General features: G+C 35.8%; 1 protein-coding gene and 2 pseudogenes across 1 annotated transcript; all 3 read right to left on the bottom strand.

Moving 5' to 3' along the window:
* Window positions 1-339: 339 nt before the first annotated feature.
* Window positions 340-4501, bottom strand: LOC138939895 (uncharacterized; annotated as a pseudogene).
* On the bottom strand, window positions 4184-6551 carry LOC138939894 (uncharacterized; annotated as a pseudogene).
* A 10364-nt stretch (window positions 6552-16915) lies between these two features.
* LOC138939996 (uncharacterized) lies at window positions 16916-17686 on the bottom strand. The gene has a single exon (XM_070308444.1). It carries the CDS (start codon window positions 17684-17686, stop codon window positions 16916-16918), a length of 771 nt encoding a protein of 256 aa, XP_070164545.1.
* Between the last annotated feature and the right edge of the window lie 1107 nt (window positions 17687-18793).

Genomic DNA, 18793 nt, shown 5'->3' with positions numbered 1-18793 from the left:
CTCAAATGATATTACAGTTATATAAAAAAAATATAATATGTTATTAAAATGTTATATAATTGTTCTCAAAATAAGCAAAATGTTATATAATAGTTATATAAATTGTGGAAAAATAATATAATTATAATATAAAATATAGAACAGTTATATAACGCTATTATTTTTATTTATGAAATTGTTATATAACACTACCCGTTTTTTTGTTATAAATATAGTTATTTTACCAATTTTAGAAATTACAAGAAAAATGTAGGGAAAACTTTTGATATGGAAATATATGTTTATTAGTTCTTTATATAAAACATTTCTTATGTTATAAACATTTTATAAAAAAATATGAATATCATATATATAATCTTTGGCAAATAAAAAACATAATATATTAAAGATTGCAAAACAATAAGTGCAATATAAATCATAATATCACAAAACAATCTTTTCTAAATATTAAAATTAAACAAAAATTAAAAAATTACAAACAAATGATAGTAATTATATCTTACTTAATATACTATACTTAATAATATGTATATTTAATAATAATAATATCATGGAATATTTTTTTATCTCATTTTCAGTCTTATTTATTCTTTTTCTCTTTCCTGGTTTTTGTCTTCTCTATTTTTCCGTTGCCGAGCGAAACGGAACCATTCCGCCGTAATGTTCTCAAAATCTATTTCTGTGATACCGGCATAGCGTAAAGTAATTTCTCCTAAAAAATGTTATATGAAAGTACATTTAAAGTATCAAGTACATTTAAAAATAAAATATTTTAGTTAATATTACATTAATTTTTCTATAACATACTTTGCATAATTTTTATGAGATATAGATCGAATAGCCTGAAATTATTTCTTATTCCTTTCCATGAACAATGTAATGCGCATTTATTTGTAAATGTTTTTTTCAAAAGTCTATGAATCTCGCGGGTTATTTCCGCCTATTTTTATTAAAAACCCTTTCTGTAAAAAAAAAAAAAAAAAAAAAAAAAAAAAAAAAAAAAAACATTAAAAATTTTATCACAGTAATATTCCATATACATAAAAATAATATTATACTTATAAGAAAAATGGTACAATAAATTTTTCTTTTTTTATATTCTTTTAGTTACGCTATAGTTTGTTAAGACATTTTTATAATGCAAAAGATGTTAGAATATTTTGTACGTATCAATGTAGTTTAACAACTGAAAAAAGTTTCTCTAAAGAACATTTTTTTGTACAATGAAACTATATATTAGTTTCATATATATATATATGTATATACACACATTTATCTTTACTTACAAATTGCGTGACAGCTTCATCACATGATTTTAATTTCGAGTCCAATTCTCTAATCATTTCTACAGAATCAAGAGGCAAGAAGTGTGCGATTGGGTTATCGCTTTCTGGAACTACTGGTGTTCTCTGTTTTAACAAATCTTCTATGTTGATTATACGCTGGTTTGACGCCGCCTGCATCCGTAATAATATACTCATGCTCTCTGCAACATAATGAACAATATATCAAGCAAATATAATGATGATATTACTTGTATATTAAGTACAAATAATGTAAACTAATTTTTTACATTGCATTTTCGTATCGTGTGAACTCTTGTGAGCTGGTGGATTATACTCTAAAATATATTTTTAAAAATGTATTTTTAAAAATGTATAGTTATATAATTAATTGTTATTAAATCAAATTTTTATACCTTTTATTATAATCGGTAAATTTGATAACTCCAGCTGCTGGCTTTGTCCCGGTACCAAATTTTCTTTATCTAAAAATATAAATATAGAAATTAGAAATATATAACAAATTTCTAAAATGTATAGTGATTGTAATCGATAATATAATTAATAATACAATTTATCCCAGGTAGCAAAAGTAGTCATTTTGACGTTATTTTGACGTCAAATTAGGTCAAAATGACATCAAAAAGACTATTTTTGCTACCTGGGATATTATATATGATAATGACATATACCGTGCTCTGAGCGCATTTCATTTTGATGCATATCATATATATTCGTATTTGTATCTTCATTAGAACGTTCATAGCTCAAGGAGAAATTTTCAGGTGCAGCAGGAATAGCAGAATATGATTGTTTCTCTGTAAAAAATATCCAGAAGTTTGATTTAAAAGTCATGGTAAATATTACATAAAATTAATACACAGTAAATACTAATCAGATTTAATAATGTAGGGAGGAAGAAATTTATAATATTGAAATTGTACACAAAACAGAAATTTCGAAGAGAAAAAAAAAAGGTTATAGTAACATTTGTTACAATCAATTTCACTTTTTTTGCTTATCTTATTCTGTTTCAATATTACCATACAAAACAATAAACTTAAGTTGTTAAAATTTGAATAATTACAGACTACCGTATTTTTTTAAGGATCAATTATTTGATTAATTTGGATGATTTTTCCTTCATGAAAATGTTAAAGGGGATTATATTTCTTGGCAACTTCCTAATCTTCAATATATCTTTATAAGTAAGTATCACTTCACCACGATTTTATTAAACTAAAGTCTATCTAATTTAATGAAAAATGTAATTTTATTCCAATTAGTTTGATACAGTTTAGTTCATGTGAAAAGTCCTTTTTTATCGCTTGTAACTCTCAAACTATCATTGTTTCAACATTTTTACTGAGCAAAAACCGAATGCAAATGAGTAAAAGAAACTATAAAAATAATAAGATAGTATTGTAATATCTTGTATATAATTAATATTTATGATAAAATATGTTTATATTCTACATACTCCTCATTTTCTTCTTTTTTTCCTCTTCATGGGACTCATCTTCGTCACTGCTGAAGCGATGGTATGGTATATACTGCCTCTTTCGTCTCCCCAATCTTTCTTCATCCGTTGTATTATATGTGGCATCTGCTGTACTTTTTCTTGCCGATTCTAGACATGCTATAATGAGCAGTTTAATATTTAAATTTCTTATACAAACCATTACGATCATAACAAAAATGCTTCTTAAAAACAAAATTTTAAAAATAACTGAAAATGTTAGTTTTTAATTACATAAATTTCATTATAATTTTCATTATTTATTCCACTTCTAACAAATATATATATATATATATATATATATATATATATATATATATATTTTATCTTATTTTTAGTAAGATAAATATATATATGATATAAAAATAACAATTTAGATACAGCACAAACAAAAACAACAATTATAATTATAATACTCTGAATTGTATTTTATGTAAAACAGAAAAAATTTTTTTTAATATTAGAACATATATTTATAAGTCACTATTATGTACATATTATGAATCATATAGATGACATATGAAACATAAATACTTACTACAATATTTTATTATTTCGATTTCGTAGCGATCCCATGTGTCATAATTCGGAGATGTATAATTTGTCATCAATAAAGGAGTATTTGCAGTACGAGGTGGCCACCAGCATTCCAGAGTATTTCCTTCTTGCATAAGCCACAGCACACATTGGAATTTCAGAATAAGTACAATCCGATAGGAATTTCACAACCGCGTACTTTTTATTTATTTTTCTTCTATCAAACTCCATTCTATTCTATAAATCCACTATATAAAACAAGAATATATATAGTTTAGTTTTTGGAATATGCCTTAAAGATATAAAGATCAATATTTAAACAGAGTCTTATGAAAAAAAATCTGCCAAAAAATTGAAACGAAGCAAAGCAGAACCAGTGTGACCAAAGTCGCAATATCTATGTCTTTGTTTACATTGCTCCTCTTTTGCTTCGTTTTTTTTTTAAATACAATTTCTTATTTTAAATTCAATAATGAACTAATGAGCATGCACCATATAAATTAATCTGGTCGAAACATATGTATATTATAATAATTTATATACAATGTTTAGAATCACCAAGCATGCCGACCTTGCTATATTCATTAACAGTAATTTCTAAATTAAATTTCTTAACTATGTTAAAATACATGCAATTAATTGTGTATAAAGCATTTCTATTTTTTAATATTATGCTCACCTTTCTAATTTTTGTTATTCTTCAATTTTTTTAAAATTCCCATAGATTTTGCCATTTTTACAGTATTTATCTTATAAAAACTAAGATTCAGGCAATACATATATTATTTAATCATTTTTTATATAACTATTCCGACATTAAAAAGGTAAAGAAATCAATGTGCCTCTATTTATCGTCAACGTAATTATTGGCGTGTAAAAGCGGTATCACGACAGAAGAATCAATTTCGTTATATTGTTTCAATTTTAAACATTTTCGTTTTATTCGCGTTGCTGGAACTTTTATAATATCTGAAATAGTACTGCTAGTTATCAAAAATATACATAACTTTTTCGAATCACACGGAACTGTAAAAAAAGATTGTGGATGTAAAAGACGTTGTGCACGGATAGATAATACGCGGTTATCTTGCAATATATCTAAAACATAAATAACAGAATTGTCATCAAGTAACGCGCAGTTATCGAATTTCTTTCTTGAAATTTTAAAACTATCAAACTCTAAATAATAAATTTCATTTTTTTTATAAACAGCAATTGGATATTGCTTTATGTGACATTTATGAATCGGAAGCTGTAATTCTTCAGATATACGATTGGACAATTCCTGCAAAGGTTTTCCACATTTATGTAGTTTCTTTTTTATTTTTTGCATATAGTTTTCGTACTTGAAATAACTTACGGTTTCGTACTTGAATAAAAATTATCTAAGGAACCAAAAGTTTGTACATCATTAGCAAGATGAAGAATATTATGGACGTTATACGAAAGATATTTCTCATCATAAGGTTCTCCATAGTGAGAAACAAACCATAATAATAAGGAATTAGCATAAGCATTGAACGTCACACATAAATACGGATCTATTAAAATCCTTATAGCAACACTAAGGCAAAGAAAGTGATTGTACGACATCGGAGATAATATTAATTTCATAATGACAATTCCAGTATACAGTAAAAATTAACGAAATTCGGTGGCCTTCCATTTATCGACATCGTATAAACCTCTAGGTTTTCTTGCAAACTCAATTGGAATGTAAGGCTTCATTGATATTAAATGATTGGAAATTTTATGGACATTGTCTATTGATAATCGTACATTTTTATTTCCTTTTAACCATATTTGTAATAATCTTTTCATAACACCAAGGCAAACAAGATGCATATAGTCAAGTGGAATTTGAGACACCATGCCAATAGAAAGGTTTTCTAAAATAGAATCACCTGTGTGATGTTCAATGTGTGCACGTTTTTTAAATGTGTCATTTGTACGTAAAGCATTATGGGTTTCTGAATAAATTACTCGATTATGTACAAAATCGCCTTCTTGAACACATCTTGAACATGCGAAGTATCCTGTAGGGTCTTTAGTACATGTTATAAAAGATCTAGCCGGAGCATCACACAAGATTGCATTGAGAAAAACTATATATTTTTTATTGAAAATAGTTATACCATTTCGATTAAGTAGGAGGAAATCATTAACAAAATCCGTAAGAAATTCATTAGGATTACTTCGTTTACGCATACCGTGATACACGCCAATTATAAATGGTGATGTATAAACATTTATTCCTTCAATGGATGCCATTATGAGTCAAAACTGACTACCGGAACTTTTAGAGATAGGTAAACCATTAATAATAATGTTTAATTTTATTTTATTTTCTGTTATAAATTCGGAATTACTTTTATAGATCGCTCGAGAGCTTGAAAAATACCAAAATGTGCATAATGGCCATCGCCTATTACCTTAATTTTTACAGACACGTTTCGTCGTGTGTTAATTAAACTCCTTACGTCACAAGGTAAATTTGTATTACCGTGTTTCCTAAGAATTTTCAATAATTTGTTTGCAGTATAATGTGAAATATTATGTTCTATAATTAATGTTTGTAAATCTTGCTACAAAGTATCAGTATTAATAGAATGACAATCTGTTAATGTATCTGTATCTGTATCTATATCTATATCTGTATCTGAATCTGTATCTGAGTCTATTACCCGTATTCATAGTCCTTTCTTATTTTAAGGACGGAGGAAGCCTCCATGAAGGATTCCTTGAATCTGCAAGGCCACCTTGTTTCATAGATGGAACTCGAGTCTCCCTTTCAGAAGGAAGGAATATTTTAGGGATTTTTAGTGACCGACTGGAGGCAGCACCGTTTTATGCTGCCTGCAACTAGTTTCATATAATACATATGAAAACTTTTTCGTATCTTCAAAAAATTCCACGGGATTTTCCCAATCGCGAATGTATCTTTTCGGAATCCGCCACAGCATCCGATTCTCTGGATTTTCGTCTTCAAATCCATCGTCAGAATCATTTAAAAATTCATTGTCCATTATCCCTTTTTCCTTTATACACTTTCAGTTTGAGAGCGCGACAACAAATAACTACAAAACCACAAATGTAACGAAACTAACTTTTGGAGGTTATATTTGGTTATATTCTGCGTATCGTCTGCTAAAAAGGTCGCATCACTTCTCAAGGAAGCTCGTGACTTTCCTTGAGATAAGGGAGCCAATAAGATTCCTTGTTCGGTCAAGGAAAGTTTATGAAACGTGGAACGAGGAACAAGGAATCCTTATTCCTCAAGGACGGACTATGAATACGAGTATATATCTGTTAATGTAGGAATGTTGCATTGTAATACATTGTCGCTTTCTTCATTATACCGCGCTTCTATTGATAATTCATTGCATTCGTTTTCATTTTGGGACATTGTGTAAGTACTGGTACTAAGTGTGTTATTAAATTTTTCTGTATTATCAGAAGTAATGATTTCTTTAACTCTATTAGTCGAAATGTTTCTAATGTATTCTAATTCTAATGTATTTGAATATCTGTTACTATATATTTCACGATTTATCAATTGATTTTTTCGTCTTTTTGATAAATATTGTATACTTTTTGGCATGATGGAAATTTTTAAACACAATTTCCAAAAAAAAAATTTTTGAAATTAAAAATAATCATCAAGAACTTGCAAATTTATAACATTTTTTAAGGCTTATGATTATCACTGCGGACATGTTAAATTATGACATTAAAAAAGAGAATAACATCTGATATTTTGAAGAAACATGTAAAGAATTCCTTATAAGTTCTTATTTATAATAAATGACAATATAATTGAATCTAAATGCGACCAATGTTTTCAATTAAAATAAACCTTATGGCAATTGATTATAATTTGCAGTTTTATACTAATTGAAAGATCAGAAAAGAAGTCCTTTGAAGACCCTCCTCCTCCATACTTCACTAGTTTATTTTATCAAAAATAAGTAGCATGTGAAGAATTTTAGAGGATTTTTCACTTCTGAAGTTATAATTTCATAATAGATTTACAGTAATAATTCACAGTAAATCAAGAGTCTTAAAATAATGTACCATTTCACTGAAAATAAATATAAAAATATTTTCATTATTTTTACTTACGAAAAAGAAGCGGCACAATTGTGTAGAGAAATATTAAATTTAAAGGATCGAATCAGGACTACGACGCTACGAAGTGATGATACTGCTTCAACTTCAGATAGATTATTAACGATTTTTCTTGTATTTCTTGTATTTCAATAAATTATAACTTCTGTAAATACAGAAAACAGGTAAGAAAATGATTATGTCCAAGTTGAAAAAGTACTGCAAGAGGCAAAAACACTATTATGGAAAAGAGGGCAATACATTTTATAAGTGTATTAAAATATCTTTTAATAACTTTTGCAAAATAAATTTTGTATGTTATTTAAAAATCTTTTTATCTTAACTTTTATTTTAACATTCCATAATACAAAAAATTTCATCTTATGTCTGAAGAGCATATTTGGGAATATATATTATATTTTATATATATATATATATATACATATTTTTTAGAAATATATATGTATTTAAACTATTGTATTGTTTTAATTAGTTATATGAGTTTTCTTGATGTAAAATATGAAATATTTCATTAGATGTTCCTTTTCGATAACTCAATAATTATTTTTTTTATAAAACTTACTCTTTCGAGGTTATTTAGGTCTAACTTGTAAAATGGAACATCGCATATAAGCCCAAAAATTATAAACTATTGAGCAAATAATCAATGCAATAAGTTGCTTCAAACACAAAGATTATAAATATTATATACTTACATCCAATGTTGAATACTTCCAGACAAAACATATATGAATAGAATGTTGCTTGTAATGTTTTGCTGCCTCCACTAAGTGCGTAACAGATGATCTGAAATATAAAACTTTATTAAATTGCAAGAAAAAGTAATGCAATAGAAAAATGCAAAAGTTATTACTATATGTAGTCAAAATTAAAAATATCTATGTTTTGCGACTAAAACATTTTAGAATGTCTTTAGAATATGCATGCTGTGTGTGTGGGACATATATAAATTTTAATAAAAGTTGTATTAAAATCTTAATGGAGAAACAATAAAATAATAATTAGCCCTATATTTTGCAACTACAACAAGATATGTAATGGAAGGTAACCTTTTTTTAACAAACCAAGTTCATAATAGACATAATTTTAGTAAAAATCAATGTGATGATTATTAAAAACGATTAAAGAATTGAAATGATGCGTTTCAGAATGTCATATGAAATGACACGCCTTAGGATTAATTATATTTTTATGATTTTGTTTGGCATTTTGTTACCATAACTTTTCGAGATACTGAATTTACAAGAAATCAACAAATGCATGGAAAATATTATAAAAAATAAATGAAAAATAATGCGCGCTAATTAATTTATTATTTTATACAACGTTTATTAATGAATGTATTAAGATTAATATATAAGGATTACCTTTTTATTATATGTGCGCAGCACGATGATACTTGATGATACTTTCGAGAGAGCCAAGCCGGAAAGGACGAGAGAAATTGAATATCACATGACGTAATATTGCGTTCGGAAAACGAATATAGTGAGCACTCACGGTGCTTACTATCATTGGGATATTCTTCTAGATCTACTGTGGGTCTAAAAGCATCCTCCAATCACTAACCTGAGGCAAATAACAGTATAATATAACAGTTTTATAACAATTATATATTGTATATAAAAAGTTATGTAACATTGCTATAGCATTTACATCATATGATCATGTTCCATTAATGTTACTAAGTAATAACTAGTGCATAACAGAATAATATAACAATTATAAAACACAGTTATATTGCGTATATGAAGGAAAATTATATCATCTACACATAACTACGATATAACATCCGTTATATTGCGTGTTATTTCCATGTTATATAATATTTATATTCTGTGTTTGCTGATGAAACTTGTATTGTTGTGAGTTGAAAATCTTTATCAGATGTCAAAACAAGAAAATGGCGCCAATGACGCGGTTTGACGGTAACTACATTGACAACTAGGACCATCTATGGGCAAATTCCGGTTTCATATTTATATACCTGGTATATTTTTCTACCGATACTTTATGTTCATTGTTCAGACGAAATGTGACCGCTATATTCTTTTATCATTACTATATATCATTATATTGCTATTGTAAACCAATATATTGATTAATCAATATATCATTTTACAATATTTAAATATTGTTTTACAAATTATCATTTATACATATATCATTTTACAATATTTAAATATTGTTTTTCACTCTCTCTCTCTCTGTCTCTTTGATCATCTTTCTCCGTCTGTCCATCTATTTGTTATGTACATGTTGCATGTGCGTAATAAATATATATATATAAAATCTATGTATATGTTGTATACAAGTATATCTGCAGCTTCAAGTTATAATATATAGAAACCCAGACAGCACAAAACATCCTCAGGATCATCCTGAATATGTCCAGGACGGTTCAGGATATTTGTAGGATGTTTTAAGATATTATTATAAATATACTTATAAAAATTTAATATGCATACATAATTATTTTTAGTTGTGTCGGCTATTTAATATAATTTAGAAATCTTAAGTATTATAATAAGTATTAATGTCCTATAAATGTCCACTGGATAACCCCTGGATGTCTGTAGGATATACCTGCCCTGTCTATTATATTGCATGTCTTTTGGATTTCCAGAGGACATATACATGTGCAATTAATTGTTAACATTAATTTCGTTTAATATTACTAATTGAATTTGATGTGCACATTTTCATATATCCAAACTATTATTTATTTAATATTTCATGAAAAATGTTACTGTTCGCAACATTCCAAAAACTTTACAAACAATAGTATTCAACCGCTAGTTCGTTTGTTTACCGCTATGCGACACGCGAACTCGTATTTGAGATTTGGTCATGAGAATTATATAAAGCTTGCAAAGAGCAACTGACAGGAAATTACAAATGTAATTATTTTCTATCAGTTCAATTTCTGATGCAATCCCAACATAGGGAATTCAGATATTGGATTGTTTAGAAAATATTACACAATTCAAACCCAGGAGCCAAACCTAAAATATTCATGTACAGCACGAAAGCCTCAAATATTAAAGAACGGTGAACTATTTTTAATATTAGATTTTTAATATTGGCAGTAAATAACAAAACATAATTTTAATTTATATTGAAATTTTAAAATTTGCTCCTTGAAACATACGAAAAATATCCCTAACATATCCTATAAAAATCCTTAGGATGTTCCACAGGATCTCCCTGGATTCTCCAGAGGTTAATATACGGCTATCATTTACTCTTCCTCAGGACATCCAGATACCCCGTAGATCACCGTAGACCCCCCGCGCCAGCGCAGGGCCCCGACGAGACCGGGGGGCGTCCGCCGACTCGCCGCGGACGTCACCCCCGGGGTCGGGCCCGGTGGTCGGAGCTCAGGTGGGGTACCTGGGCCCGGCCACGCCCCCCCCGGGACTAACAACGGGAGGGAGGCGAGAGGGGCGGTGGTCCCCCTCTCGCCTAATTAGAGAAGCCAACGCCCACGTCTTAATGTGGGCACTGGGGGAGGAATAACCGCTCCCCCAGCGGGCTAGGCTTGTGGGCGGGGGGCCTCCCTGAAGTAGTGCACATGCCAGTTTCCAGGGAGGCTCCCAGAAACGCCCGAGAAGACCACCCGGAGGGGTTTTAGTGGGTATTCCCCGGCCGTTTGTTTAGGTCGGGGTGAGCCCCACATAACCCCGCCTCGAACCCCATCGAGGCGGGGTATGCGTAAAAGCATTTCCCCTCCGTCACAAAAAAAAAAAAAGGACATCCAGATAAAATCTGAGGATTACAATGGGATATCCTGAGGATATCCTACATATATGTCCTGTGTTCAAACTTGCCCGTTAAAAATTATTCTCGAACATTCATCAAAATTATATCGCGATAGCTAAGGCAAATATTTTGGATCGGAAATTCGGTAGCGGGCGAGCGCGTAAACAACTAACCCGCGTTCGCTTTCTTTCGCATTCGGCCCCCCCCTTTTTTTTTTGCTATTCCTTTCACGATTTTGCCGTTTTTTCGTATCATTCGCAATACGCCGAGACGATCGCGCAATGTTTCTCACCGCCAATGAGATCATCGAAATTTAGCGACAGTAACCGGCGGAATTCCATGCCGTAAAAATTTGCCCATCGTTTCGTCAGTCTTGAGCCCGATTTCGCCTGCCGACCACACATTTTCGCTGTGTCTCGTGCCCGCGTCTATCGGCCTAGGCTCGTCTCAGCGTCGAAAGTAGTTGTTATTACGGGCGCTTATCCAGTTCGCGCTAATTGCGAAGAATCTCATCAATCGCTTTCGCGACAAGATCACTGTCGCGCTATTACTCGGCAGTGAAAAGGACACGAAACGGAAGCTTTCCGATGATCGTCTAAGCCGTCGATCTCGCACGAAATCGTCGGCCAGCGCTATCTCGTTCTCCGCTGCGTGTCGAGTATCACGACCAAGTGTCCAGCTATTGTTAATTTTGTGACCTGAAATAAACTTAGAGGGTTCAGTTGAGTGCATAATCCTGCCTCTTTTCTTTCTCTTTCCGTTTGTGATCGTCTGTCCTCCAACGATTCTGCGGAATCGTGTTACGCGCACTCCGCGCTCAGCGCTGGGCGGTCCCGGCATTTTCATCTCATCGCGCGTACGGTCATCTCAAGGGTACGACGCGATCATCCTGGATGCTCTTTGGACGTCCTAAGGACATCCTTGTGCTGTCTGGGGATGGGGGTGCCAATTCTTCTATTGTTTTATATATTTCTGTCTCTCTATTTTTTGTATGCCATGTATTCCAGTTTATTTTTTTCTTGACGTTCTTGAAGGTTCTCATAACTTTCCATACATAACCTAGACTACTAAATTTATTTATACTATTGTAAAAATTTGTAAAACTATCCTTCTTTTTCTTCCTAATTATTTTTCTTGCTATAACTCGACATCGTTTAAATTCAATACAGTCATGTAAAGATTGAGATTTGCTCCACTTCTTAAATTTTTCCTTTCGTGTATTTATAGCTTCTTCACATTCAGCGTCCCACCATCGGACTGGATTGCCTTTCTTTTGATTATTTGTCCGTTTATATTTAGTTATATTTTCTGGGCCTTCGGTTAATCGTTTACCCGATGCCGTATGTATCGCTGTCGTCAATGATTGTATGAATCTATTATATTCTATTTCCATTGACGAGCTGGTAAAGTTAATGTTGTTGAGGTTCTTGTGTCTCATTTCCTCATCTACGCGCCATGTGTATTCGTCCCAATTCGTTTTAACTGAAGATTTTGTGGGTAATTTATTTGGAATAGGAAATCTTTCTCTTTTGGTTTCGCAGTAGGTTATTACCCAACTATATCCTACTTGTAGGTGGATGAATAAACGAGTCGGTTATTTTTTAAAACATATTAACACATTTATTCTTTCCTTAATACATCAAAAACGGAGATTACGGTTAAACGCAAATGATTTATTAAACAAGAATTTTCGCTTGCCCCCGCGTCTTTTTGTTTGTGTTGCGACGTCAATATAAAATCTGAACGGGCTAGTTTGTGTAGAAAAGTTCTCTTTCTCAGGCGTCCTTTTTAGTGGTGAAATTAATGGTGGAGGGTACCACGGAATTGGAGGCGTGATGCACTGCGGTCGCTCGATGTCCGGGGTTTTTGGACGATCCTTCTTCTCTTTTGGACAGGAAATTCCTGTGCTGGATTTAGGCGGTCTGGCGCCTTGGGCTGAAGACAACTGAATGCCTTGGGTTGGAGGCGGCTGTACGCCTTTGACTGGAGGCGACCTGGCGCCTTGGGCTGAAGGCGAACGAACGCCTTGGACTGGAGGCGGCTGTGCGCCTTTGGCTGGAGGCGACCTGGCGCCTTGGGCTGGAGGCGGCTGTGCGCCTTTGGCTGGAGGCGACTGTGCGCCTTTGGCTGGAGGCGACTGTGCGCCTTTAGCTGAAGGCGACCTGGCGCCTGTTTTTCTCCGCTTAGCCGAAGTTTGGCTTAGCGGTGTAGGGCGAGTCTGGCGCCGTCGGGTGATATCGGCCAAAGTTGGCAGCGTACTGACGCTTGGCTGTCGCGGTATCTTGCTGATGATGCGGCGACTAGCGCCGTTACTTCCAACGTATATGACTAGCGACTTGCGCTTTAGAAGAATGGCGACTTAGCGCCTAGAATTCTCTATGTCACTCTTCGTGCTTTTCTCCGCAGGGGGTCTGACTTATATTGCGGCCGGACGGCTTTTCATTCGCGAGTTGAGGGCGCATTGCGTCGCCAAGCGGTGCCGCCCGCAACACGCGGATGGGCGAGCGCTTTCGAGAAGCGCTGAAATCCGAGCGCCTTCGAGAAACTCTTAAATTGTTGCCATAATTTTTGTGGTTGTAGTATGTCACCACATTACCCCCTTCGTTGTTTTTAAGTCCGGTGATTGGAAACGTACCGTTTTGCGTGACACTCTGCCACTTCTCGTAGCTGTTTCTGCTGAAGATTCGTCTCCCTGCTTTTTAGGTACTTGCTTTGCTACTGGTGTTAACTCTTCTTCTGCTAGTATGTACGCCGGTTTGAGTCGATCTACAGTTACGTGGACGGTCTTTCCGTTAATCCGTAATTTATAGACTTTGTCTGAACGATCAAGAACTTGGTATGGACCATCGTAAGTTGGTTGCAAGGCTCTTGTTGGTGTATCGTGCCTGATGAATACGTGCGTGGAATTCTTAAGGTCCTTATATTCAAAGGTAGCCGGCATTCCATGTCTTTTGCATGGTTTTGGTCGTAAGTCCTGCATTGTTTTTCTTAATTTTAGCAGGAAATCGTTAGAATCGCTATTTGCTTCCCTAGACTCTTGCAGAAACTCGCCAAGAAGTCTTATTGTTTCTCCGTACACTAGTTCGGCTGGTGTTGCTTGGAGATCTTCTTTAAAACCCGTTCTGATTCCTAGCATGATTACGGGCAAAACTTTGGTCCATGCTTCTGTTGCGTGGCATTTAATAGCAGTCTTCATTTGACGATGCAAGCGTTCGACCATGCCATTAGCTGCAGGATGATAAGCTGTCGTATGGATATGCGTTGTTCCTGTTAACCTTGTTAGTTGTCGGAACAAGTCGGCTTTGAACTGTCTCCCTTGATCAGTTGTTATCCGAAGTGGTGTGCCGAATCTTGCTATCCAGTGAGTGAACAAATTCTGTGCTGTTGTTTCTGCGGTAATGTCTGCCATCGGAATAGCCTCAGGCCACCTTGAAAAACGATCGACTATTGTGAGGCAGTATATGTAGCCTTTTGAAAGAGGTAGTGGTCCTACCAAGTCTATGTGAATATGTTCAAATCGTTTTGTTGGGCCTATGAAATTTCCAAGAGGTGCATGGTTATGCCTTGAAATCTTTGCCTTCTGGCAGTTGATGCACGCCTTGGTCCATTGATGGCAATCTGTCTTAATTTTTGGCCAGACGTATCGGTCTGCAACCAACTTTGCTGTAGCTTTGGTCCCTGGGTGTGATAGACCATGAAGAGACTGAAATATCTGCTTTCTGTATTGTTTTGTGACGAACGGACGTGCAATCGGTGTTGAGACGTCACAATAAAGTACAGCGTCTGTTCCGGGAATTTGCACTTTCTGCAATTTGAGCGAAGAGTCCCCGTTTATTAATCCAAGAATCTCGGAATCATCTTCTTGCGCTTTAGCTAGGTTTTCTAAGTTAACGGCGGCTTGGATCTCTTGATAAAGCGGCAGCGACAGTGTTGTCCTTTCCCGAAATATGGCGAATATCGGTAGTAAACTGTCCAATATACTGCAAGTGCCTTGCTTGTCTAGGAGAGCTGCGCAACGGGTCTTGCTGAAATGCATATGTTATTGGTTTATGATCTGTATAAACTGTAAGAAATCTTCCCTCAAGCATGTGTCGGTACTGCTTAATTGCCGTGTAGATTGCGAGAAGCTCTCTGTCATATGGACTGTATTTTTGTTGTGCCGGATTTAACTTTTTGCTGAAGAAGGCTAATGGTTGCCAACTCTCTTTGTCACGTTGTTGAATTACTGCTCCCATAGCCTTCTCAGATGCGTCAGTTGTTAGAGTGATCTCGGCTTCTGGTTTGGGATGTACTAACATTGTTGCCCTGGCTAGACTGTCTTTGCTCCTACAGAAAGCTTCCTCTAGTTCGGCGTTCCAGGTTATTGGCATTTTCTTTTTGGCTTTAGGCCCGCTAAGTAGGCTGTTCAGTAGCACCTGATCTTTTGCGGCATTTGGAATAAACCTGCGGTAGAAGTTCAATGTTCCCAGATATTGTCGTAGCTGTTGGATATTCTGAGGTTTCGGGAAATTTTTGATTGCTTCGATTCTGTCTGGGGGAGGTCGTGTTCCTTGCTCTGACACTTTGTATCCCAGAAAAAGAACTTGACTGGCCCCGAATTTGCATTTGGCTAGATTCAGTAGAATTCCATTCTCTTCTAACCGTTTGAAGAGTTTGCGCAGATGATCTTCATGTTCCCTCTCGTTGTTGGATGCGACCAATATGTCGTCAATATACGCGTAGCAGAATTCCAAATCGCTGGTTATTTCGTTAATAAAGCGTTGGAACGTTTGTGCTGCATTTCGAAGACCGAATGACATGAATCGAAATTCAAAAAGTCCGAAAGGAGTGGTGATAGCTGTTTTAGGTATATCTTCGGGGTGTACAGGAATCTGGTTATATGCCCGGACTAAGTCTAGCGTTGAAAAGACTTTCTTATTATAGAGTGTTTGCGAGAAGTCTTCAATATGAGATATTGGGTAACGATCGGGTATTGTCCTGTCATTCAGCCTTCTAAAGTCACCACATGGTCTCCATGCGTCTCCCTTCTTTGGAACCATATGCAAGGGAGCCGACCATGGGTTTTTTGAGGGTTGAATTATTCCTTCTTGAAACAGAAGATTAAATTCTGCCTTTGCTGCTTTTAATTTATCGGGTGCCAGTCTGCGAGGACGACTTGCTTCCGGAGGACCATCAGTCGTTTTTATGAAATGCTTCGTGTTGTGTTTGACTGTTCGTTCTTTGGTAGTAGCCCTTATAATGCCGGGGAATTCTGCCAGAATTCGGTGGTACTTGTCTTTGATTGCCAGGATCTTTATTGATTCCGTGAATCCAATTTCTGCTGTTCCTTTAGTGCTTAGACTTGTTTTTCCATCTAACAGGACTCCTTTTTGTAGATCTGGCAGCAAGTGATAATACGCCAAGAAGTCGGCCCCGATGATGGGTGTTGTGACGTTGGCGATCACAAAACGCCATGGGAATGGCCGTCGTAGTCCCAACTCCGGTTGGATAGTTATCCAACCATACGTTGTGATAATGGAGCCATTTGCTGCAAATAATTCGTAATTTGTTGATGTGATTTGTCCTGTTAACTTTGAACGAGGATATACACTGACGTCAGATCCTGTGTCAATCAGGAAACGTTTTTTAGTTTTTTGGCAGGTTACATAGAGGCGTCGGGGTCTTTGGGCGGGTCGGCTGGCCTCCATCAGTGACTGCCCTGTTCTTTTTCCGATTGGAATGCACAAGGCGGTGTGCATTTCTGGGCCTTATCCCCGAACCTATTGTGGTAAAAGCAGTTTTTTTTATTGAATTCTCGGCTCTGGCTACGGGTTCGGCTAACTTTTCGGTCGTGCTTTTTGTCTCTTGATCTTCCTCGAGAGAGGTGTGTCATGAGGGTAGTGACCTTCTTAGATAAGGCTTGTATTTGTGCTTCAAGTGTTTCTCTGGGTGTCGTTGTTGCTGCGACAACTGTTCTGGACGTCATTTCGTGGATTCGGTCAGCTTGTTCGGCCACGTCGTTCAGGCAATCCTCTGTTCGTGTGGCCAGGATCATCTGAGTTTGATGAGGAAGTCTTCCTAACCATAAGGTGCGCAATAGCGAATCCGGTACATTGTCTGCAGCTAGCGTACGTAGATGTCTTAGGAACTGCGAGGGTTTCCGGTCTCCTATTTCTTCTAATTCGAGGAGCTGTCGAATTCGCTGCTCTTGAGAGACTGATAATCTCTGGACAAGTGCCCTCTTGATGACTTCATACTTGTTTGCTTCAGGAGGATGTGTGATAATGTCCTTAACCTCTCTTATCTGGCGCGATTCTAATTGTGACAATACGTATGAATATTTTGTGGTATCTTGGGTGATTCCACTCAAGATGAATTGACCCTCCAGCTGGGCGAACCATAGTTCCGGCTCTTCGTTCCAAAAGGGAGGTATTTTTATCGCAAGCTTGTTGATGGCGTTCTCTCCGTTAGTGTTCATGGTTTTTAGCGTCGGGGTCACCAATTTGTGGGTAATTTATTTGGAATAGGAAATCTTTCTCTTTTGGTTTCGCAGTAGGTTATTACCCAACTATATCCTACTTGTAGGTGGATGAATAAACGAGTCGGTTATTTTTTAAAACATATTAACACATTTATTCTTTCCTTAATACATCAAAAACGGAGATTACGGTTAAACGCAAATGATTTATTAAACAAGAATTTTCGCTTGCCCCCGCGTCTTTTTGTTTGTGTTGCGACGTCAATATAAAATCTGAACGGGCTAGTTTGTGTAGAAAAGTTCTCTTTCTCAGGCGTCCTTTTTAGTGGTGAAATTAATGGTGGAGGGTACCACGGAATTGGAGGCGTGATGCACTGCGGTCGCTCGATGTCCGGGGTTTTTGGACGATCCTTCTTCTCTTTTGGACAGGAAATTCCTGTGCTGGATTTAGGCGGTCTGGCGCCTTGGGCTGAAGACAACTGAATGCCTTGGGTTGGAGGCGGCTGTACGCCTTTGACTGGAGGCGACCTGGCGCCTTGGGCTGAAGGCGAACGAACGCCTTGGACTGGAGGCGGCTGTGCGCCTTTGGCTGGAGGCGACCTGGCGCCTTGGGCTGGAGGCGGCTGTGCGCCTTTGGCTGGAGGCGACTGTGCGCCTTTAGCTGAAGGCGACCTGGCGCCTGTTTTTCTCCGCTTAGCCGAAGTTTGGCTTAGCGGTGTAGGGCGAGTCTGGCGCCGTCGGGTGATATCGGCCAAAGTTGGCAGCGTACTGACGCTTGGCTGTCGCGGTATCTTGCTGATGATGCGGCGACTAGCGCCGTTACTTCCAACGTATATGACTAGCGACTTGCGCTTTAGAAGAATGGCGACTTAGCGCCTAGAATTCTCTATGTCACTCTTCGTGCTTTTCTCCGCAGGGGGTCTGACTTATATTGCGGCCGGACGGCTTTTCATTCGCGAGATGAGGGCGCATTGCGTCGCCAAGCGGTGCCGCCCGCAACACGCGGATGGGCGAGCGCTTTCGAGAAGCGCTGAAATCCGAGCGCTTTCGAGAAGCGCTGAAATCCGAACGCCTTCGAGAAACCCTTTAATTGTTGCCATAATTTTT

This window comes from Polyergus mexicanus, unplaced genomic scaffold (assembly GCF_030449975.1).
Source record: "Polyergus mexicanus isolate NDT 795.1 unplaced genomic scaffold, iyPolMexi1.0 SCAF_15, whole genome shotgun sequence".
Classification (NCBI taxonomy): domain Eukaryota; kingdom Metazoa; phylum Arthropoda; class Insecta; order Hymenoptera; family Formicidae; genus Polyergus; species Polyergus mexicanus.
This window is presented reverse-complemented; position numbering and strand designations above follow the sequence as displayed.

Excerpts from the sequence above, each read along its gene's own strand:
- LOC138939996 (XM_070308444.1), bottom strand. The coding sequence starts at position 17,686 with ATGAACACTAACGGAGAGAACGCCATCAACAAGCTTGCGATAAAAATA.